General features: G+C 38.6%; 1 protein-coding gene across 3 annotated transcripts in view; it reads right to left on the minus strand.

Moving 5' to 3' along the window:
- Window positions 1-21,371, minus strand: part of svopa (SV2 related protein a) — a 40,324-nt gene that overhangs the window by 16,183 nt on the left and 2,770 nt on the right. Inside the window, exons 2-10 of one of the 3 annotated variants that reach the window (XM_017686860.2) lie at window positions 11,866-12,029; window positions 10,716-10,801; window positions 10,446-10,544; window positions 8,918-8,989; window positions 8,654-8,778; window positions 6,950-7,013; window positions 5,671-5,796; window positions 4,137-4,265; window positions 1,255-1,328 (exon numbers count right to left, since the gene is read on the minus strand). In XM_017686860.2, coding sequence (XP_017542349.1) covers window positions 1,255-1,328; window positions 4,137-4,265; window positions 5,671-5,796; window positions 6,950-7,013; window positions 8,654-8,778; window positions 8,918-8,989; window positions 10,446-10,544; window positions 10,716-10,801; window positions 11,866-12,029 — 939 coding nt within the window. The remainder of the gene's footprint in view (window positions 1-1,254; window positions 1,329-4,136; window positions 4,266-5,670; window positions 5,797-6,949; window positions 7,014-8,653; window positions 8,779-8,917; window positions 8,990-10,445; window positions 10,545-10,715; window positions 10,802-11,865; window positions 12,030-21,371) is intronic. The other 2 variants (XM_017686868.2, XM_017686876.2) reach the window with 2 other exon arrangements.

The raw sequence follows: 21,371 nt of genomic DNA on the forward strand, positions 1-21,371 counted from the left end.
TTAGATATTTACAAGGGTTATGTTATGATCTATTTAAAACTAAGGCATGAATTGATATAGTAATAAACTAAATGTGTATAATATCATCATTTACAGAGTACTTTCTATTGGGAGATGTTTGTTCCAAAGCCTAACCCCTAAATTTCTACTTGAAATGAAAATAACACTTTATGCCACTACCAAAAGATTCAGTCCGTAGCTCGGGCCTCATTACAGCCACACAGCCCTGTATTTTAAAGCAGGGAGTAAGACTGCATCCCTTTCACTTATGACCACATGGTGAGCAGTTAGATCCTATTGGTTTGAAGTAAACGTGTCGCAAAGTGTGAAAATCAGTGTCATATTAAGAGATACAAATTTTGTGTTTTAATAAACAATAATGTTTTATTTGTGTATGCCATGTACCGTCCAGAGTTTTTGAGTTCTGCTCAAAATATTACCTAAAATTGTCAATACTGAAACAGTCACAACCGCTACATTGGACAAGGTTTCATTGACGCTATTGTTCTATTGGTACAAAGTGAAAAGAATGACAAAGTGAAAGAATAATTTCACACACACACACACACACACACACACACACACACACACACACACACACACACACATACACAAATATTCTAAGCTGCTTCTCCCTCAAGGCTGCGGGGGGTGCTGGAGTCTATCCCAGCTGTCACTGGGTGGAAGGCAGGATACACCCTGGACAGGTCGCTAGTCCATTTTAGTCCAAGTCCGTTAAAAGCAAACTCTGATCTTGAACCTATTCAGTAGAATGATCCATATACACTCACTGACCACTACATGGAGTACACCTCTTTGTATCTACACTCATTGTCCAAGCTCCACTTACCACATAGGCGTACAGACTGTAATCCATCTGTTTCTCTGCATACTTTGTTAGCCCCCTTTTACCCTGTTCTTTAATGGTTAGGACCACCACTGGACCACCACAGAGCGGAGATTATCTGGGCAATGGAACGTTCTCAGCACTGCAGTTACATTTATGTGGTGGTGTGTTAATGTGTGTTGCGCTGGTCTAAGTTGATCAGACACAGCAGTGCTGCTGGAGTTTTTAAACACCACAGTGCCGCTGCTGGACTGAGAATAGCCCACAAACCAAAAACATCCAGCCAACAGTGTCCTGCTATATATATATATATATATATATATATATATATATATATATATATATATATATATATATATATATATATACATAATATAATATGATTCATTACATTGACTGCATCTCACCATATGAACCAGAGGAGAACGGTGGTCCAGCGGAAATGCGGCAAGAACAGATCTTTAATTTTTCCTCGATCCTCCTGACAGAGAGACACACGCATAACATGGTGAAAAGGGAGAACAGACACTTTCAAACATCATTCTGACAGGAACAGTGATGAGAATTACTGTGTAAAGTGATTTTACTGTGCAGGGCTGTGTTTCTTAAAAGCTTCACAACGTTAAGTACTTTATTAACTTGATCTCCGGAGTGTTCATTAAAAAACATTTTTAGCACACAAACATAACATAAAAAAGGTTATTTTATTCTAATTCAAAATTATACATTATTTTCATCATATCATCATATTAAATCACATTTAATACTACTACAACTAATAGTCCAAATAATAATAATAATAATAATAATAATGTAATTTAAAGTTATATATTCATTTTAAAGATTTTGTTAAATATTAAATACACTGCTCAAAAAAATAAAGGGAACACTTAAACAACACAATATAACTCCAAGTAAATCAAACTTCTGTGAAATCAAACTGTCCACTTAGGAAGCAACACTGATTGACAATCAATTTCACAGCTGTTGTGCAAATGGAATAGACAACAGGTGGAAATTATTGGCAATTAGCAAGACACACTCAATACAGGAGTGGTACTGCAGGTGGGGACCACAGACCACTTCTCAGTACCTTTCTGCTTTCTGGCTGATGTTTTGGTCACTTTTGAATGTTGGTGGTGCTTTCACACTCGTGGTAGCATGAGACGGACTCTACAACACACACAAGTGGCTCAGGTAGTGCAGCTCATCCAGGATGGCACATCAATGCGAGCTGTGGCAAGAAGGTTTGCTGTGTCTGTCACCGTAGTGTCCAGAGGCTGGAGGCGCTACCAGGAGACAGGCCAGTACACCAGGAGACGTGGAGGAGGCCGTAGGAGGGCAACAAACCAGCAGCAGGACCGCTACCACCGCCTTTGTGCAAGGAGGAACAGGAGGAGCACTGCCAGAGCCCTGCAAAATGACCTCCAGCAGGCCGCAAATGTGCATGTGTCTGCACAAACGGTTAGAAACCGACTCCATGAAGATGGTATGAGGGCCCAACGTCCACAGATGGGGGTTGTGCTCACAGCCCAACACCGTGCAGGACGCTTGGCATTTGCCAGAGAACACCAGGATAGGCAAATTCGCCACTGGCGCCCTGTGCTCTTCACAGATGAAAGCAGGTTCACACTGAGCACATGTGACAGACGTGACACAGTCTGGAGATGCCGTGGAGAGCGATCTGCTGCCTGCAACATCCTTCAGCATGACCGGTTTGGCAGTGGGTCAGTAATGGCGTGGGGTGGCATTTCTTTGGAAGGCCGAACAGCCCTCCATGTGCTCGCCAGAGGTAGCCTGACTGCCATTAGGTACCGAGATGAGATCCTCAGACGCCTTGTGAGACCATATGCTGGTGTGGTTCACCATATGCTCCCTGGGTTCCTCCTAATGTGGGACAATGCTAGACCTCATGTGGCTGGAGTGTGTCAGCAGTTCCTGCAAGATGAAGGCATTGAAGCTATGGACTGTCCCGCCCGTTCCCCAGACCTGAATCCGATGGAGCTCATCTGGGACATCATGTCTCGCTCCATCCGCCAACACCACGTTGTACCACAGACTGTCCAGGAGTTGGCGGATGCTTTAGTCCAGGTCTGGGAGGAGATCCCTCAGGAGACCATCCGCCACCTCATCAGGAGCATGCCCAGGCATTGTAGGGAGGTCATACAGGCAGGCGGAGGCCACACACAATACTGAGCCTCATTTTGACTAGTTTTAAGGACATTACATCAAAGTTGGATCAGCCTGTAGTGTGTTTTTCCACTTTAATTTTGTGTGTGACTCCAAATCCAGGCCTCCATTGGTTAATAAATTTGATTTCCATTGATTATTTTTGTGTGATTTTGTTGTCAGCACATTCAACTTTGTACAGAACAAAGTATTCAATGAGAATATTTCATTCATTCAGATCTAGGATGTGTTATTTGAGTGTTCCCTTTATTTTTTTGAGCAGTGTATATACTTTGTAAAATATTACATATAATAATAATAATAATAAATGCATATATATATATATACTACCTTTATTATTGTTATTATTAGCACAAACTCTTTGTAGTAATAATACTAATTACTATCATCATAAAAATAAAAGTCACAATGATAAAAATAGTAAAAATAATATTTAAAGCTTTAACACATTTTCTGCATATATTCATTTTTTATTTCTAGATTTAGTTATTTATTTTCTTCCACAATTTGTCTTTATTATGTTTAAAATCAAATTTTATCTGCCTTTTTTTCAGCAGTGGTTTGATTCATGGATTAGCTTTAAGACTATGTACAATTTCAGGGGTCCATGGGGCAGTCGTGGGTTGGAGGTCAGGGAACCAGCCCTGTGACCGGAAGGTTGCCAGTTCGATCCCCTCGGCTGACGGTCTATGACTGAAGTGCTCCTGACCCCTTATTGCTCACTGCGCACCGTGGATAGGGTCATGGATAGGGCTCAGTGTGCTCACTGCCCCCTAGTGTGTGTGTGTTCACTAGTGTGCATGTATGTGTGTGTTTTACTGCACGGATGGGTTAAATGCAGAGGTTCAGTTCCAAAGTGTTCAAAACATAGTCGGCTGATAATTCTGAATTCGGCTCAATGTAACAAGTAATTGACAGACTGACGGAACATCACATCACATTTCAATGCTTAAATCCATCCAATGCTTAGAAACATCTAACTATGAGCATTAACTGATATTTATACACAAATGCTGTTGTGGTTCTACACAGTTTTGCATTAGTAAGGATGTATAGTTTAGTAAAATGACAGGGAACATCCTTAAACTGAACATGTTACCTGTCTAGCCACTATGAGTTTTCCCAGAGGCATGGGGACCCTGTTCTCTGTCGCGATGCGTTTGAGTGTGTTCAGAGCCTTCTCCTGGTTCCCTGACAGAACATCATAACGAGCACTCTCAGGCAGCCACTGCAAATTACAGACACACACAGCACACACACTTAGATACATCTTCTCACTGTAAACCTACATTTAGCTATATGAATAATAGGAATTTACACCATAAGCAACAGTTTAGTAAAAAAATCCAATTCACAGTTTCCCTCCTAGCCCAAATATAGCTGATCAGGACAGGTTTTGTGTCTAGAGTTCGCTTCTTTAATTTGACAAGGCTAACATAGCTAACAGGTAATGAAAGATTAGAAGCTACTAACACTGTGCCCTGCCTGCACCAATCATCACACACTTGATTCAAAACATACTACTAAGCAATACTGTTATATAAAAATGGACAAAAGTACAACCAAATTTAGGCTTCAAGATATTCTTGATCTTGATAACACTAGCAAATCAAACTAGACAGTGAAACACTACCTTTAGCCAATGTTCAGAATAAACATGTAGATAAACATGTAGAACAAACATAAAAGGGTAACTCCACCCATTTTGCAAAATTACTTAATAACTTAACCGTTTAGATGTAAACAAACTCACACTGATAATGGTAAAATACTGCTAAATTCGAAAGAATACGTTTTCACTTCGTTAGCAACATTGCATTGATCTCAGTTGAGAATCCGGTTTTGACAGGAAACACAAAAGCAATCCTAGAATAAATGTTTATAATAAGTTTTAGGCCAAAACTTTACAAAAAAACTATCACAAACCATTGTCTCATGTATTAAGCAACACATTTATAACCAGCTTTTTCAGCTTTTAGAGCCATTAAATGCTTCAGATGTCTGGTTCCTAGCACTATAATGTCGAACAATTCTGACTTGGTAAATTTCTCTAGAAAGACGCATTTCACACCAAACCATGATTTTGTTTACATTTAAATCATTGAATGATTAAGTAATTTTGCAAAATTGGTGGCGTTCCTCTTTAATTGGGTTTCAAATTAAAGACAGCAACTTAGATCTACATGTTTAATTAGATTTTTTTCTCTGTTCACATCATAGTCCATCCCATCCACATTTAGACCAAAATGTCTCATGATTGTTTCCAAATGTTTTCATTATGAGATCTCAACTGGCCCTGTGAAACTAGCTTGAAGATGGCTGCTGCTACAGTTTTCAGCTGTGCAATGTACTTTTGTTAATTTTTCTGATAACTGTATCATACAGTGTCAGAAATCACACAATCAAGTCTATTTGATTGTGTGATGACAAGCCTCCAATGACTTTTTAGCTACATTAGCCTCGTAGCTCCAGTGCAATGTCTTGGTTGACCAGCTATTGGTAGATCATCCAAGGCGTGTTAGACCCAATTAGGCCATGTTAGACACGTCTGGTTAAACATCACTGTGATTTTATACAATGTTCATTATAGCTTATAGAAAAGTGGGTGCCAACAGTGCTACAGCTAATCATACATAGCAGAGGATGGCAAAGATGAAGAGGGGGATGGTGGAGAGGGCAAGCAGCCAGCGCCAGCCCAATGTCGGCATCACCAGGATGGCCAGCAGCACCTCAAACACTGTCCCCAACGCCCAGAACACCTACACATTCAGGAAGAGTGAAATACAGGAATAAAAGTAAAAACAAAGAATGTGGGATGCACAGTGAGAAGTAGACTCTCCAAAGACTTAGCAAAAATCGAATTTACACAGTTTTAGCCAGCCTAAACATGTTTGGCGTTTGAAGTTTGCTTCTTCAGTTTTGCACTGGAGCTACAAGGCCAAAGTTAACAAGTAATGAAGCTTACACACTAACAACTAGCATCATGCTAAATGCATGCTCATCACATTCAGGCTTCAGGGTGGCTGCTTGATTAGCAATGATAATGTCTATTTCGTCATTTTAGTAGATAACTGTACATCTTAAGTGTCAGAGTCTGTCTTTGCTTAACACCTCTGCTTGGTTTAATGCAATTGCTGCTAAAGTTGTAGCTATACGCTTCCATTACTTGTTAGCTACATTAGCCTTGTAGCTTCAGTGAAGGACAAAACTTTAGACACCAAACATGTCCAAGCTGACTGACTGCATTTAGGGTAAGAGAAAAGCTTTTCACCAAAATATTGCTTCAAATGAAGAAGAAAATGTATGTTTTTAATTGACTGCAGTATAGTAAGAACCAGACTTTCAAACAGGGGCTTTTCTTGGAGAGCATGACATTTTTTGCATCTTTTTGCACCAGCTCTACAGGAGGAGGATCATTTAATGGAGTTATTAGAATATATGTATATGCTTGCTATCTTTATCTTATTCTTCTGGATAGTACAAAGCTTTAGAATCAATATAAGGTCATTGAATTGTTGAATTTAATGACAATAATAAGTGATCTATTCATTAAATATCAGCACCTGACTCACTAATGGTCTTGTAGTTGAATGTAATTAAGTCCTCACTGCACTGTTCCAAAATTTAATGTAAAGTCTTACTAGAAGTGTATAGGCTGTAACTATAGCAATGGGTGAACAAACTCCCTAATACCGCTGAATTCTGAAGAAACACGGGTATTTACAAACTTTTGAACAGATAGAGTAGAAAGAATGTTTCTTCACATTGTGTATGTGTTCAAATATTATTTTCCACTGAGATCAGGGTTTAAGCCCTCAAAGCCTCTCCAAAGACTGCATCTATCAATCATTAGTGCTCACTGAGGGATGCTATAATGCACATTTTGCTTTATGAAGTATTGAATGCTAATACCTCAATCAGCAGAATGCATGTGGCTCTGGACTGCATAGGGAGAAACTCAGCATACAGTGTCACTCTGAAAAAAAAAGAAAAGAACAACACCATAGGAGCACCAATATTATTACATAATGCTTGGTTCTCTTCCAGCATAGTGCTCAGAGTGCACAGCAAAAAAATGCCTCCAAAAATAAGAAGAAAGTGATTGGAAAGACGCATTTTCATTAGCTTGAGTGCATGGAACTGAAAATAAATGCCAACGTGCTGTGGAATGCCAACTTGCTTCAGTGTAACTTGCTGCAGTTAAAAAAAAATAAAAAAACAAGTTAACGTGACCAAGCATTAGCATAGAGCAGCTAAGTTAGCTCCAGCCCTGAAACTTTTGGAAGTAAAGGACGTTCCTGTGATCCTCATCTATGGTCGGGAATCACAATCAAAACAAGGTAACAACTAATATTAAATAATATGTTCAAATAATGTTATTACTTCTTACTGTTAAAACACTGGGTTATTACAAGGTCTTCAATGATGCGTTGGTAGAGTGAATTCCCCACTGTCTCTGTTTACTCTGTTTTGAGATTTATCATCTTACAACTGTTTCCAAATGAAGTGTATAGGTGGTTCAGATGAGTTAAATTCGGTTTATTATGAAAATATACTACTACTCTACATGAACTCCGGTGTAACAGTGGACATATTAATTGCTAATTTGATAATCTGATGATATAATCAAAAATATTGAATCATCCGAAAAATTAATACTGACTCACAGTGGTGTAGCCGTGGCAACATAAACAATAAAACACCATTACCATTTGCTAAATTATAATACAGGTGGCAAATCAATTGTGACAAATCAATTGAGGATTGTGGGATTTGCTCTAGGTTTCTAAGTCTTTGCTCCTTTGGAAGCAAATTAAGAAAAAACATTTTTAAAAATGCTCTTGCTAGTTTTCTGTACTGTAAAAAAATGTCTCATCAGATCAACCTAAAAATTACTGATTGTGGTAACAAGTAAATTAAGTATTTTTATTCTATTTAGCCTAATTAAATACTACATGTTACTACATGAGGTAATTTTTTCATTTGATCTGATGAGCCTTTTTTACAGTGTAACTTTAACTAAGTGAAATCTGCAATAATTCTGATTGGTATGAGGGAGAACCTGACGTCAGCTTTTTCAACGTAGCCCAAATTGACTGAAATCCAACAGAAGAATTTGAATGAAGAGAGAATATCTTCATCGCTATATCCAAAATTCACTGTTCCAGCATTCTTCATTTGGCAATCATTAGTAAATTCTTGCAGAAGCACAAAACCAACAGCATGAACAGGACATATTATGTAAATAATATGTCTCAATAAAAACCCAATAAAAACATAAGATGACAGCCCTGCCACTTTAACCTCTTACTGCAGACCCGCTAGTGGCAGTCGACTATATTTAAATTAAAATAATCAAATAACTTATTTTGTCCCTGTAACTATGTTATCAGCTTAGCTAGGACCCCTTTGTTCTCTGAAATGTTGTGACTCTGTGACTGTTTTTTAACTTATATAATATATTCCATTAACATTACTGAAGAAAAAAGCACAGAGCAACTGAGGGACCTCCAAAAGAACTGGAAATTGTGTTCTATGGCTACTGTGCTAAGGGTTGTAAAGCTCTTTGCAGCATGAAGGACTAATCACAATGTCATGACTCAGTCAGTGACTTACGATTGTGGAGCTCCTCCAATTCCAAAGCCGACCAAAGCTCGAAGGAACAGGATCCAGCCATAAATAGGAGCGAATGCACTGAGAATTCCATAGAACAGAGTCCACAACACACTCATCTTCAGACCCTGTAACATACACACACACACACACACACACACACACACACACGTGTACATATGACTATAAGCATATGACTGTGCTGCTAATCTACTACAACGTCTGTTAAAGATCGCCTACAATCCAAAATACCTCACTAATACTTACTGTTTTCCGTCCGTACTTATCAGATATGTTCCCCCACAATGAGGAGCTGATCATCATTCCAATAAACACCACCTACACCAGAGAAGAGACAAAGACAGTAAGCAGCTTAATTTATTTGTTTCATCACAGATTACCCTACCGTAAGACAGGACAGGGCAGTGGACACTAACACTTCTCCCAACATGCATTTAACAAGCTCAGTCTTTACTTAACAATAACGCATGTCATCCAGTCAGAAAAGCACCTCTGAAAAAGTTAATAAGCCAGAGCAGGTGTGACAGATTGTGGCTGGAACTAGATTTTGTAGAAAGATCTCCAAGAACAGGGTTAGTGACCGCTGGAGAAGCAGTGGGAATGTCTAGGTACCTTATGATTCGATTCGATTTTGATTCAGGGTCCCAAGATGCATGATTAATCCAGGTTTAGATACTCAGGCTGTGATCAATCCAGGCTTAGATACTCAGACTGTAATTAAACCAATCTTAGATATTAAGGTTCCAATTTATTCAGGTTTAGAAATGCAGACTGCAATTAATCTTCGTATGTATGTAATGGGATACAGCCAGTTGTTTCCAAAGAAGAAACAATAAATACTACTGAAGTATGCAGAATGTAGAGCAAAAAAGCTACACTACTATTGCTCAGTTAGATTCAACTAAACTTAAAGTTGTTTGGGTTATTTGGATAAGCAGTAAATATTGCATCATGAGACAGACATCTGGATCTAGAATGGCAAGACATTTAAAGTGTAAATTATTATCAGTATAGCAGAGTAGTTACAAATGCCTGTGGGGAATGATGAAGTATTATATTTTCATCATTTTCTAACTCATCTGAACCAGTGGGACACTGAATGGGGGTTTCCACCAACCCTAAGTCATTATTGTTTTAGCCTAAGAACAATGTAAGGCAAATAATCCCAAAAGAAAAATGAAATGTATTACATAAAACTCAGGCAATGCATGTAGGTTTACTGGTCTTTTAGGATAGTAAAATGGTTATATTTGTGTTGTAGGTGCTGTGACCCGTGGCTCCTATAATCACCACTGTAAAGAAATCTTTCTCTGGATTGGAGCATTTCAAATCAGACTATTCTGAATGCCCTTTTATCTGAACATCCACAGCATTTTTACATTGTATATAGCAGCTTTACAGTTAATGCTTCATGAAATATTTAAACTTAAAGTATAACTGAGAATTTTACTACATTTCCTGCTCTCTTGTGCAGATTGTTAAACGAAGCCTCATTTTACATACACAAAGTCTGTGGCCTGGATTTTTTTTCTCCTCACATCCAGGTTGTGCCAAAGTATCCTACCTTCTAATGTCTCTGGCTGTGCATGAGTTTATTTTACAGTAGGGCCAAATAGAAGCAGAGCCTTAAAAATGCAGTTACTCTGTTTTGTGAATCAATTCTTTCAAAAGAAAATCATGACACATCTTACTATCGATTTTCCCACCCCATACACTGGACTAGTGAAAATAAGAGAGACTTCATTTTTTTGCATTGGGAACTTGTAAACAGTACCGATGTGAGCAGTGCCACCTCCCAGCTGGGCAGTCTCCACTCACAGTGCAGCTGCGGGGCCAGGATACTGAGGATCATCATCTCCATAGCATCTGCCATCTGCACACAAACAGCATTCAATGAACACATCTATTCCTGTATTACACCCAACAACAGGCAGCATCATTACCATGGCAGTTAGTCCTGCACAGAGAAGGGCTGTGTGCCTTCCATTCACTGGTCATAACAGACTCTTAAGCTCTTAAATGGGGCCTGATAGAGTGGGCTTACCCAGGAGAGTCCTGTAAGGATGGAGAGTTTCCACTGGAACATGCCAAACCCAATGGCCTCCACCGCATCTTCCACCATGAAGGTATCTGTAAACGGCAGCACAGACAGGGAATTATTTGACACTGAGCAGAAACAACATCCAAATAGACAAATCAACATGGCATTGACATGGCAAAGGTCAGTGAGGAACCCTCTTGGCCTTCCAGGCCTCAAAAGAAGGCTTAGTCAATTTTATAGAGTAAAAGAAATTCTAATTTTTTGTCCATTTTCATTTAATATAATCATCATGCTTGTTATATTCTGTGAAAAATAAAAGGGTTAAATACTTGAAATGGCCAATGAAAAATTATTCATTCTGGATTTTTTGCCTCTATTGTGTCTGATTAGAACCAGTCAAGCAAGCCTAACCATTGGTTAGGCCTTCAAAAGCTCAATGTCACAATTGAGTCTCAGTCATCCATGTGCTTTTGTTTTGGTTTCAGTCTTCCATGTGCTTTTGTTTACTTGTCCATGTGCTTTCTTTGTTTTGATTCTTCACTGTCCTGCCCCCTTGTTTCTTGACCCTGCCCCTGATTGTGACCACCTGTTTTCCACCTGTATCATGTTAACCGTCATTATCTCTGTTGTACTTGAACCCAGTGTTTTCCCTAGTCCCTTGCTACTCTTTGTTTGATGTGTAGTTCTGTGTTTTTGTTTATTATGCCTGTACCCCGATCTCTCTGTGTTGGCTTCTTGACCCTGGACTGTTCTGACCCCAAGTCTGGATTTGCCCCAAATAAATCTCGCTTATCTCCGCGTATGCATATGCCTCCTCATCGCACCCAAACATTAAACTCGATGGAAAGTCTATTACAATAGATTCACTACCAATATAATTAGGAACCAATCATGTTTTGGGTGGGACCAATTCTGTGGCTAACATAAATAGTGCATCAAAAGATTAAAGCTAGTTTCTTACCTCTAAGGTAGGGGTACATAAAAAAACTAAAAGTCTTGGGCTTTGAATGAAAGATGGTAGCTGATACATTGTGTTACCAGCTGTAAAAAATGTAAAATCAGTAACATCTTCACTTTAGTTAGTTTTTGTCAGGACTTGTTGTTTTTTATGTTCTTTATGGCTAAAACAGTAAAAAAACATTTATGGTGTTACCGTCAGTGGGGTTGGCGAACTCTCTGGGTACTGGAGCTCCATCAGCCAGGGCCACAGAGCCCATGTCCATTTGCCCCCCCTCCATCTGCACCATCTGATCCCTTGTGCCACACTCATCATCTGAACGAGCGCTCTCACCTGTGCGTCGAAACTTTACCACACTGCTGGACAGATAAGGAGAAAGACAAATATACATCATCATCATCATCATCGTTACACCTCTACATAATGTATATACTCTATATACACTACTGTTCAAAAATTTAGAATCACCATTCAAAAGTCTGTAATTGTAGTTTGTAGTTTGTAGTTGCCTTTAGCAATTTAGAACCATTGTTGTTGCATATCCAAAGTGATTCTAAAATAATGATAGTAAACTGCAACTTCACATGTTTCAAATAATTTGTAGGAAGATAATAGAAATAATTAGTAAAAATAAATACATCCAGAGTGGTGACCAGAGCTGTAGATGATTTGTTTAGTTTGTCATGTTTAGTTTGTTATGTTTAGTTTGTTATGTTTAGTTTGTCCATGCACAAAAGAATCAATCTCAAAAGAGAAACATTCAAAGTTCAAAATGTCAGCCTACAGTTACCAGGCAGGTAACAACCTGATTAGTACAAAAGACACAATAATTACAAGTACAAAATTCAACAAAATCTTGATTATAATCACATGTTTAAACCAAACAAATAACCAACTCTTATCCCCTGCTTTTGCCCACCCAAAGTTCTTCCCATGACTTTACAGGACTGTGTCATTTGCATACATCTGAATCTTCACAGCAATATAAACAGATGAGAGATCTTTTTTTTGCCCTAAAATGGAACCCTGTGGCACACCAACGGTTCAAGCCCTTGGATACTGACAACAATAACTAAGAAAGCTGTATATCTTTGAGATTTATACCATGATAAATTTAACATTAAATATCTTTTATTCGGAAAGTGTCTAAACAAATTGCATAACGGGGTGCATAACTTGACAAGAAATTTCCTCATCTCACACTGTGACTTTGCTCAATCGTGGATCTACCCCATCTGAGCTTTGTGCCACCCCTCCATACTGGCTCCTCCCAGTAGTCATTGTTCACATCTGTGTTCTATTTTGTGTTGGTTTTACCTGTGTTTAGTTACACATTTCCATATGTGTACAGTCCTTCTTAATTACTTTTTCCCCACCTAGTCTCATCTGTCCTAGTCTGAGTGAATATGTTTTGTTTTGTTCTCTTCTAATTTATTGTTATGAATGACCATAGAAAAGTCATTAATGTACCCTTCACTAAATATGCCAACTAATGGCAACTAATGTTTACTAAATAAACCACTCTGTCTCCTTTAAATGTTACAAGCACTATAAATACACAATTATAATAGAATTTATTGTAATTATTAAAAGAATGAACCAAAGCCACAAATAAAACAACTATAATAAAATGGGTAAAAAGCCTTTCCAGACAAGTAGAAGCTGTTACTGCAGAAAAAAGCGGAAGAAATTCACTATTTATAGACTTGATTTACAAGAAATGTTGGATGAGTAGATGTCTACAAACTTTTGGACAATATATTTTGGTCTACGCTGTATAAGTCATTATTGAGAATGATTAAAATGACAAGTGATTTCTTTTTGAATTGTATATTAACTGAAAATTGATTCCATGTTGTAATGTAGGTTAATTTTCTTAGAGTGACTGATACTGCTCAGAACCCTTTTTCTACTACATTCTACCATTATTTATAGCAGAGTCTAACAATCAGTGATCAATGATTCATCCCTCCTGCAAAGCGTAACAGGCAACACATTATCCAGACTGAGTTTATGTGAGGACAGAACCAAGTATGGAGGGAATAAATCTGTTGCCAAGGTGACAAGAGAGCTTCCCCTCTGAATGATCTGGCTCCACAAAAAGAGGCAGACAGACAGAGAAGAAAAAGATGATAAAGAAGAGAGAGAAGAGGAGAATGGCTGTGAATGGAACGTGTGAAGAAAATGAAGCAAAGCTTGAATCGTGACTCACTATAGCCAGCAGGTCTGAAAAAGTATTAATGAGGCATGGCTGCTGCTGTTTCTCAATGAACAGGCTGAACCATCTCTTGCAAACACAATTACAGATGGACCACCAGCGATTAATGCCTGTAATCTTTACATGGCCTCCAAAACAGTGGGTATCCTTGAGAAATACCTTCCCCAACATGTACTAACGCTAATTCTCAACCTGTTTGAGTTTGAGTCCTTCTTCACATTTCTGAAAAAACTCATTACAGCAACCTTCTTCCCATTTCTCCCTTCAAACCAGCTACAAATGGACACTATCAAAGACAGGCCTTTTTAGGCAATAAACATTAAAACCCCTCTTTACTATTATGCTAATTTATGTTAGTGCTCCTTTGACATATCTAATGGTATGCTAGCACTAAGCACATGTGATACCCATTAAGATTAAACACTGACATTTGAACCATATTTGAAACTTACAAATAGACATTAAATTTGACTTTGTAGCAGTTTTACAGTGACTCAGTAAAGAGGCCTGTCAGAGCTGCTGCTGCTGTTGTCCATTCCCAACAACTAACTGAAACCTGGTTAGACTGCGGCTCATATTCACAGTCCGTGGCATATCTAGAACTTCCAGAAGGCCTAGAGTGAAATATTTTCATCAAGAATGTGATCCTAACAATTGGAAATCAAAACACAATTGGTTGATGCACTGGCCCTTCTAATTATGTTGATCGTTAATCTGATCTGGCTTTATCTACCTCCATGCCAAAGAGAAAAGGGTCCTGACTGGATCATTTTCTATATGGTAATTAAAAATTTGAACCCTTTTGTCTCCAATCAAAAATCAACAATGAAATATTGAGTGTTGCTACAATATTTGCAGAGTTTACAAACAACAGGAATGATGATTATATTAAATAAAATGGCCAATAAAATAACAGACAGAAATCAACAGGCCTTCTCTGTACTCCAGCAACCTTCTTTACACTTCTCTTTGGAGGGGACGTTGACAATGACACTAGAAGACTGGCTCTCCAGTCCACTTCCTGCTACATTGATACCTCCGCCAGTTTGCAGTGAAGTTCCTGTAGTTACTAAATAATAAGCCTTAGTATGTAATAAGCCTGTGATTTTGAGGGGTTAATTAAAAGATGAGAATATTCACAAGCATCTGACAAATTATTCACCCTGAATAAAGCAATGTTCACTGTTTTTAAATGCTTTGTAGCGATCACTGTAACAGTGGGGAGCGATGAGGCGGACGCATACGCTGAGATAAGCGACTTTTATTTAGGGCAAATTCAGGGTCGTGGTCATGACAGTCCAGGTTCAGGTAGCCAATATGAAGAGCAGGAGGGACAGACATGACAAAGCACACAAAAATCCAAACTATCCAAACAGCACGTCAGAACAGGCTTACCAACAATTCAAACATCAAACAAACATCAAACATCATCAAATATATCAAACAAAGACCAGCACTAGACTAAGGAAAACACAGGGCTTAAATACAAGAGGGCTAACGAGGGTTCACAAGACACAGGTGGAAAACAGGCGAAACAATCAGGGGCAGAGTCAGAAAACAAGGGGGCTGGACTAGGAAGGAATCCAAACAAAGAAGCACATGGACATGTAAACAGACCCACATGCAAGACCAAAACACAAAGCATATGGAGGAGTGGGAGCAGCCGATCATGACAATCACATAATAATGCGTATAAAAGGTGGTGAAGTTAGCTTCTAAATTAGTTTCTAGGTTAAGTATAACCATGCCAGTTAGAGGCTTTCCTTGCTTCAGTGTATCTTCACTCTCAGTCTATAATAACTGAGATGCATTAAATCATTGGTGTGGAAGATATTATGAAAAAATATGCCATCAGCAGATGTCATTCATTCAGCAAATGAAGTTCTTCTGAAGACCTTGGTGTTTTAGAGTAGATTACCGCTGGAACTTCTGAACCTTCAATTAGCTGGAACAGATGTGTTAGGTTAGTGTAGGAAGGTAGATCCATAACAAGGGTTGGTAAACACTCGTCAATTTTTAGAGGAGTTTGGAAGAATTTAAAGAAAAAAATAATTTGCAGAACTTGTCCATAAAGCTTTCCCTGAAATGAACTCCTCCATGAATAGCTTGAGTTTTAATTACTGTAATTCTGCTTTTGGTGTGCGAGTACCCATGTCTTCAATGTTCACAGAGCAGTGAGAGAGCGCTGAGAACAGCCAGCGTCTCTAATAACTGTAATCACAGCATCATGGGCGAATAAAGTGCCCGTGCAGAGATAGGCAGTGTAATTAAACACAAGCCTTTATTTGGTTCCTCTTACAGCTCAACTGCCTTCATCAACTCAGCAGTGCTGTTTCAGCAGTGAGCCTGAACACAGCAAAGAGCCAGAGTGGAGAACAGAATAGAGTTACATGATATAAGCTTTGTAGAATGGGAACCAAAGGGATACAAAGGGCATCTTTGAGTGATGCCATGGAAGGACCACTTTTGGTTCCCTAAAGAACCCTAGAACAGAAAAAAAGTAGAGCAGAATGGATTAGAGTAGAATTTGAGTGATTACTGATGTGATCCGTGATTGTAATCCAATACGAATCTACAAAGTAATAACTCTGCATCAATTACCTTCTATAATCTATCATCTCTTATCTCTCTGCTGAAGTGAACGTCCAGGCTGTGATGTTATATTCTGTATATTCTCTACAAATTGGCCCCTTGAAAATTCACATTACTGGAGCCCCTCTGGTAAACCCAATCCAACTCAAATAGGGTTTAAGTCACCCAATGCAATAAGCGGTGACTGCTGGTCATAATATTGGATAGGAGAGCAAAAAAACATCAATAGCTCACCTAAGTGCACTACTAACCTAGCATTAACGCACTGGTGTACACACTAGATAAACTACAACCTTCTTATGAAGCAAATTAAAATGTTTCTGCATTAAATACTACCCTGTAATAATATACTTACAATTTGACTTTTACAATGATTTCCAGCTTGTCTCAGCTGCAAGAAGGTGAAGTTAGGCATCGTGGGCTTAAAAAAAAAGTGCTTTTTCTTGCTATCTTTGGCTTTAAGCCTGTCTTCTTTACCTGATGAGTCATTTCTGCGGTTTGAGTAATCCACTCTCTCCACTGTAATGCTGACAAAAACAGGTACCACAGTCATATGGTTGCAATAAGATATTCAGCCTGCTAGCCATACCATAAGCTAGCAGCCTTCATTTTTCATTCACCAGCTAAAAAATAATCAAACAGTCCATCCCACCCAAACAGCCACCCCAAAGCAGCTATAGCTTTTCAAAACTTCCTTCCACATTTAAGATGCATCATCAGGGGTTTTCCTTAGTCTTTAAACAGGAAAATCTCACTCTAGACACTAAAGTGGCAGCGCTGTAGAGTACAAGTTAGTAGGTTTACAAAAGATGTAGCAATGGTTATATTGTTTATTTTGGCCAGGTGTCCTCTTCAGAATAACTCAGCCAATTTGCATTGTTTTCCCTGTAGTTTCTGAATAATAGGCCTTAAATTGTAATAAATGTAGGAATATCTGACCAGCATTTACAACATTGTATTTATAAGAGAGCAGCAGTGTGGCAGCAGAGGATAAAAAATGAGTAGAATAGAACAGAGGAGAGTATAATTTTTTATAATTAACATTTTGTATTGCCTGTGTTGCATTTATGTCATGGCTTATTAGAGAACTAAGAAGCAAGTATCAGAGGAATGAAAATTATATAAAGAAATAAATACAAATTCTACCAATAGCAATACATCTTTCCAAGAGAAAAGAGATAACTTAGACTAGAAAATAGTACTAAGAACAAAATAAACACAAAGAGCCAGACTAAAGGCAAACGAGACAAATACTAATACAAACCAACATGAGATGAGCACCACAGACTAACAGTGGATTGCAAAGCCAGTGAAAGCACAAGAGCTACAGTTGCATTCAATTTAGCTCAGAAGTGGGAAGTCAGAGCTCCGAATTACATTATAATAAACTCAATTAATTCAAGCTACAAAGTGCCTATAAAAAATGAACATCAACATCAGGCATGTTAAATTGGGGACCCTCCAGACCAAAGTGCTGTGGAGATTAGAATCTACCTTCATCTAAGGCTCTGAGTTGAATTGGGTGTGTTTACTGAGACAATGTGTTGACATCTGCAGCGTTTTGGCCCATGAGGACTGAAACCTGACACATGTGGTCTACATGAAGGTGAACACTGTCAGCAACAAGCTAACCATCTAACATTAGTGATATCCTAACATGCATATATTAACATGCATAACCTTCTCAGTACGGTGTATTATCGATTTAACCAGATATAATGTCTGTATGTTGATGATCTAAAGCAAATACTACTATTATCTTTTTAATCCTACTACTACAAATACCACTATAATCTCTTTTAAGAATGGTACTTATTGACCGCTGAAGCTGTGAATCATTCTGTAGTCAATGTCATGCCCATATTAGGAACCACTATTACCAGCAACAGTGTGAGTGTCCATGGTGGTATGACCTCATATGCTGAACTTGGAGTTGAGAACCCTTTCCCAACTTTTGAGTTGAGGAAGTACGCATTCCAAGTTGAGGGGTCACTTTCTTTGTTTGTTTTTCTACTCATAAGTCATAAATTCTGATATGTTTTGCAGCATATGTTTACAGAGAAACAGACAAGAGACACTTCAGAACAATTACCTCACAGCACAGAGGTGAACAGGATAATGACAACAGGATAGAGGGACAGGAGACAAGACTGAGGCAGAGAGGGAGAAAAAGAGACAGAACATGACTGGGGAAACTATTATACCTGTACAGATCTAATTGCCCAAACAGCTTATATGACAATATGCTGCCACCTGTTCTGGAAATGCAGGCGCACCTACTTCTGTCACACTGACGATGATTTGCTTGCCATTGATGGAACTGGCTTGAAACCAATTTTTAAGCACTTATCAACGGGACATAAGACCAGGGGGATCTCGTAGGACAGAAAGCCTAGGGAAATATGGAACATGGACTACCCAAGACCAGAGGTGAACTGATATTAGAGCTATGCCTTCAGTTCAGGACAGAATGGGATTTTATGGTAGCACTAAGCTAACGGCAATTCATATGCACATTTTTGGCCATTCTACATTAAACATAGATATTTAAAGCTGAAATTAGTGATAGAACACACACACCACAAATTTGCATACTAACATCACAGACACAGCCTCAAAAAGAAGGTCCCCCCCCAGTGTTCAGGTCTCAAAATCAGCATTATACTGATGAAAATATGACGATATTATTAGACAATTCACAAGTTTTGACTGGTTTCTCATTGAATATGCGCTCACAATCCTCAGATTTATCTACTCAAGGAAGGTGTTCGAAGCACAACTCGTGTTACAAAACATTTCACGCAATTACACATTTCCACCAGAGAGGTCTCCAAATCCCCAAAACTTAGTGCCACTTTAAAATACTCATTTATTAGATTCTTCTACTTTTAAATATGTGGACTGATGTGACATCCTACATTAACACATTTATTGTCCTTAACATAGATGAGGTTGTTGTAGAAACACAGCTGTTGAACACACTTGGAGAGGCACAATGTGTGATGAAATCTCAGTGTCAGGTTATAAATTTGACAAAACAGCTTCAGGTCTCAGGAAAAACAGCATCATGTCTCAGCTTTTGTGAAAATGAACAGCTGAAGTTTCCTCAGGCAGAATGGCCTTACACAAGCAGACATCAGATATCACAACCTCAGAGAAAATGGCCTCAGGTGTTATAGTCTGTGAGACATTTGTAACACCAATCTTTCTTAGCACATTAACTACAGTTTCATTAAAGGTTAAAGACAAGAAAAGACTGCAACCACAACTTTTATTGAACTGTGCATTCATTGTGTTCTTCTCACATGCTATCGCTTTATTTCCTCCTACGTCTGACTTAGTGTTAGGAATCTCAAATTTCCTGGAAAAAAGGGCTTTTTTATTATTACTACTTTTAGACCCCTCCTCCTCTTCAACTCAATAGGATTCTACCGCCAGCATAAACGTAAGTAGAATAATAGCACAGAGCAGAATAAAGTTGAAATTAATGAAAAACAATAAAAGGTCTTAAACAATGGAGTTAATGCAGCTTACAACTGCTAATTCACCCTTTAACACGGAAGGGTGGCATGCAGAATGCTGGTCACCATAGCAATGACAACAATCTTGCTTAGCTAGTAGCTAATAAAAAGCACAGAAGGCGAACATCATAAATTGGAAACAAACTGACTTATTTGCATTTAAGTGCTCGACTGCTTTCCTAAAACGTTTAATCTACAACGAGAAACTGTCAAACACCAAAAAGTCGCGAACATGAGTCAGCTTCTCATTCGAATGTTCCCGGGGAGAATTCGAACAAAAGGCTAGCGAATGAGAAGCAACTACAGCCTTGTAAAACTCAAACATTGAGCGATGTTTTACTGGGCTAGTTTAAGTTTAAAGCAGAGCAAAGTAAGACTGCATTTTGGCTTATATTGTTCTTAGCCTTTACTAATACATCAGCACATCCTGAGACATATTTACAGCCATGATGGTAAAATTGACATGAAATGTTGTGGCTCCCAAAGTGGTTTGGGAGAACAAGAGGACAAAATGGCTTTTCTTAACATTTGGGTTGCTGACCCTTGGTTTATGGGTTTCCTGGAACCATGACATTTATGCTGTTCTAACAAACCTGATATAACCTGCCAGAAAATGATCAAGCTCTTCATGAGTTCACACAGATGTTAGATCAGGAAAAAGCAGCCCTACGGGACAACATGGATGTAGCAATGAATTAGAAACAGTACAAACACAGGAACTGCAATAGCCAGAGTCACACCTTAAGTTCTGCCCAAATACAAGTCCAGCAACCACAGTCAGATTCCCGAGTATCTGATTTCATGATGTCTCTGGCACTGCCACCGAGAGCCATTGACCCCTGCGCAGTTGGACAGCAGCTGGGCCCTGAGCCAGCACCACTCCATTAGAGAAGCAGGGGAAAGGCATCAGCATCAGTGAGATTTGCATTCTTCATTATGTCATAAAGGAAGCTTTCATTGCATTAGTCCTGATGCATTCTCGGCCACAGACGAACATGGAGATGAACACTGCCCACGGATGTCTGGTCTATAGTGCACACTAATGGTGCATTCAGGCCTTGTAAATTCATAAGGTTTTAAAATCATTCGATTAGCAAATTGTGACTATCAGTTGTTTGCATCTGGGTGGTGATCAGCAACTATGTATTTAGTCAGGACCATAAATAGTTGGGTGTTATTGTTATTTTGGAGTTTTAACCTAAGTGTTGAATATGAGCTCAAAGCACAAACTTTAATTTGAATTACAAATTGGGTAAACAGTGTAGAAATTACACCCATTTTTAGGGCTCAAAAGTAAATGGATAATTGGCAATATAGCTGTTCTATGGCCATTTCTGTGTTATTTCCTCAGTATTTCACATAAAAGAAAG

The sequence above is a fragment of the Pygocentrus nattereri genome, chromosome 20 (assembly GCF_015220715.1).
Source record: "Pygocentrus nattereri isolate fPygNat1 chromosome 20, fPygNat1.pri, whole genome shotgun sequence".
NCBI lineage: Eukaryota > Metazoa > Chordata > Actinopteri > Characiformes > Serrasalmidae > Pygocentrus > Pygocentrus nattereri.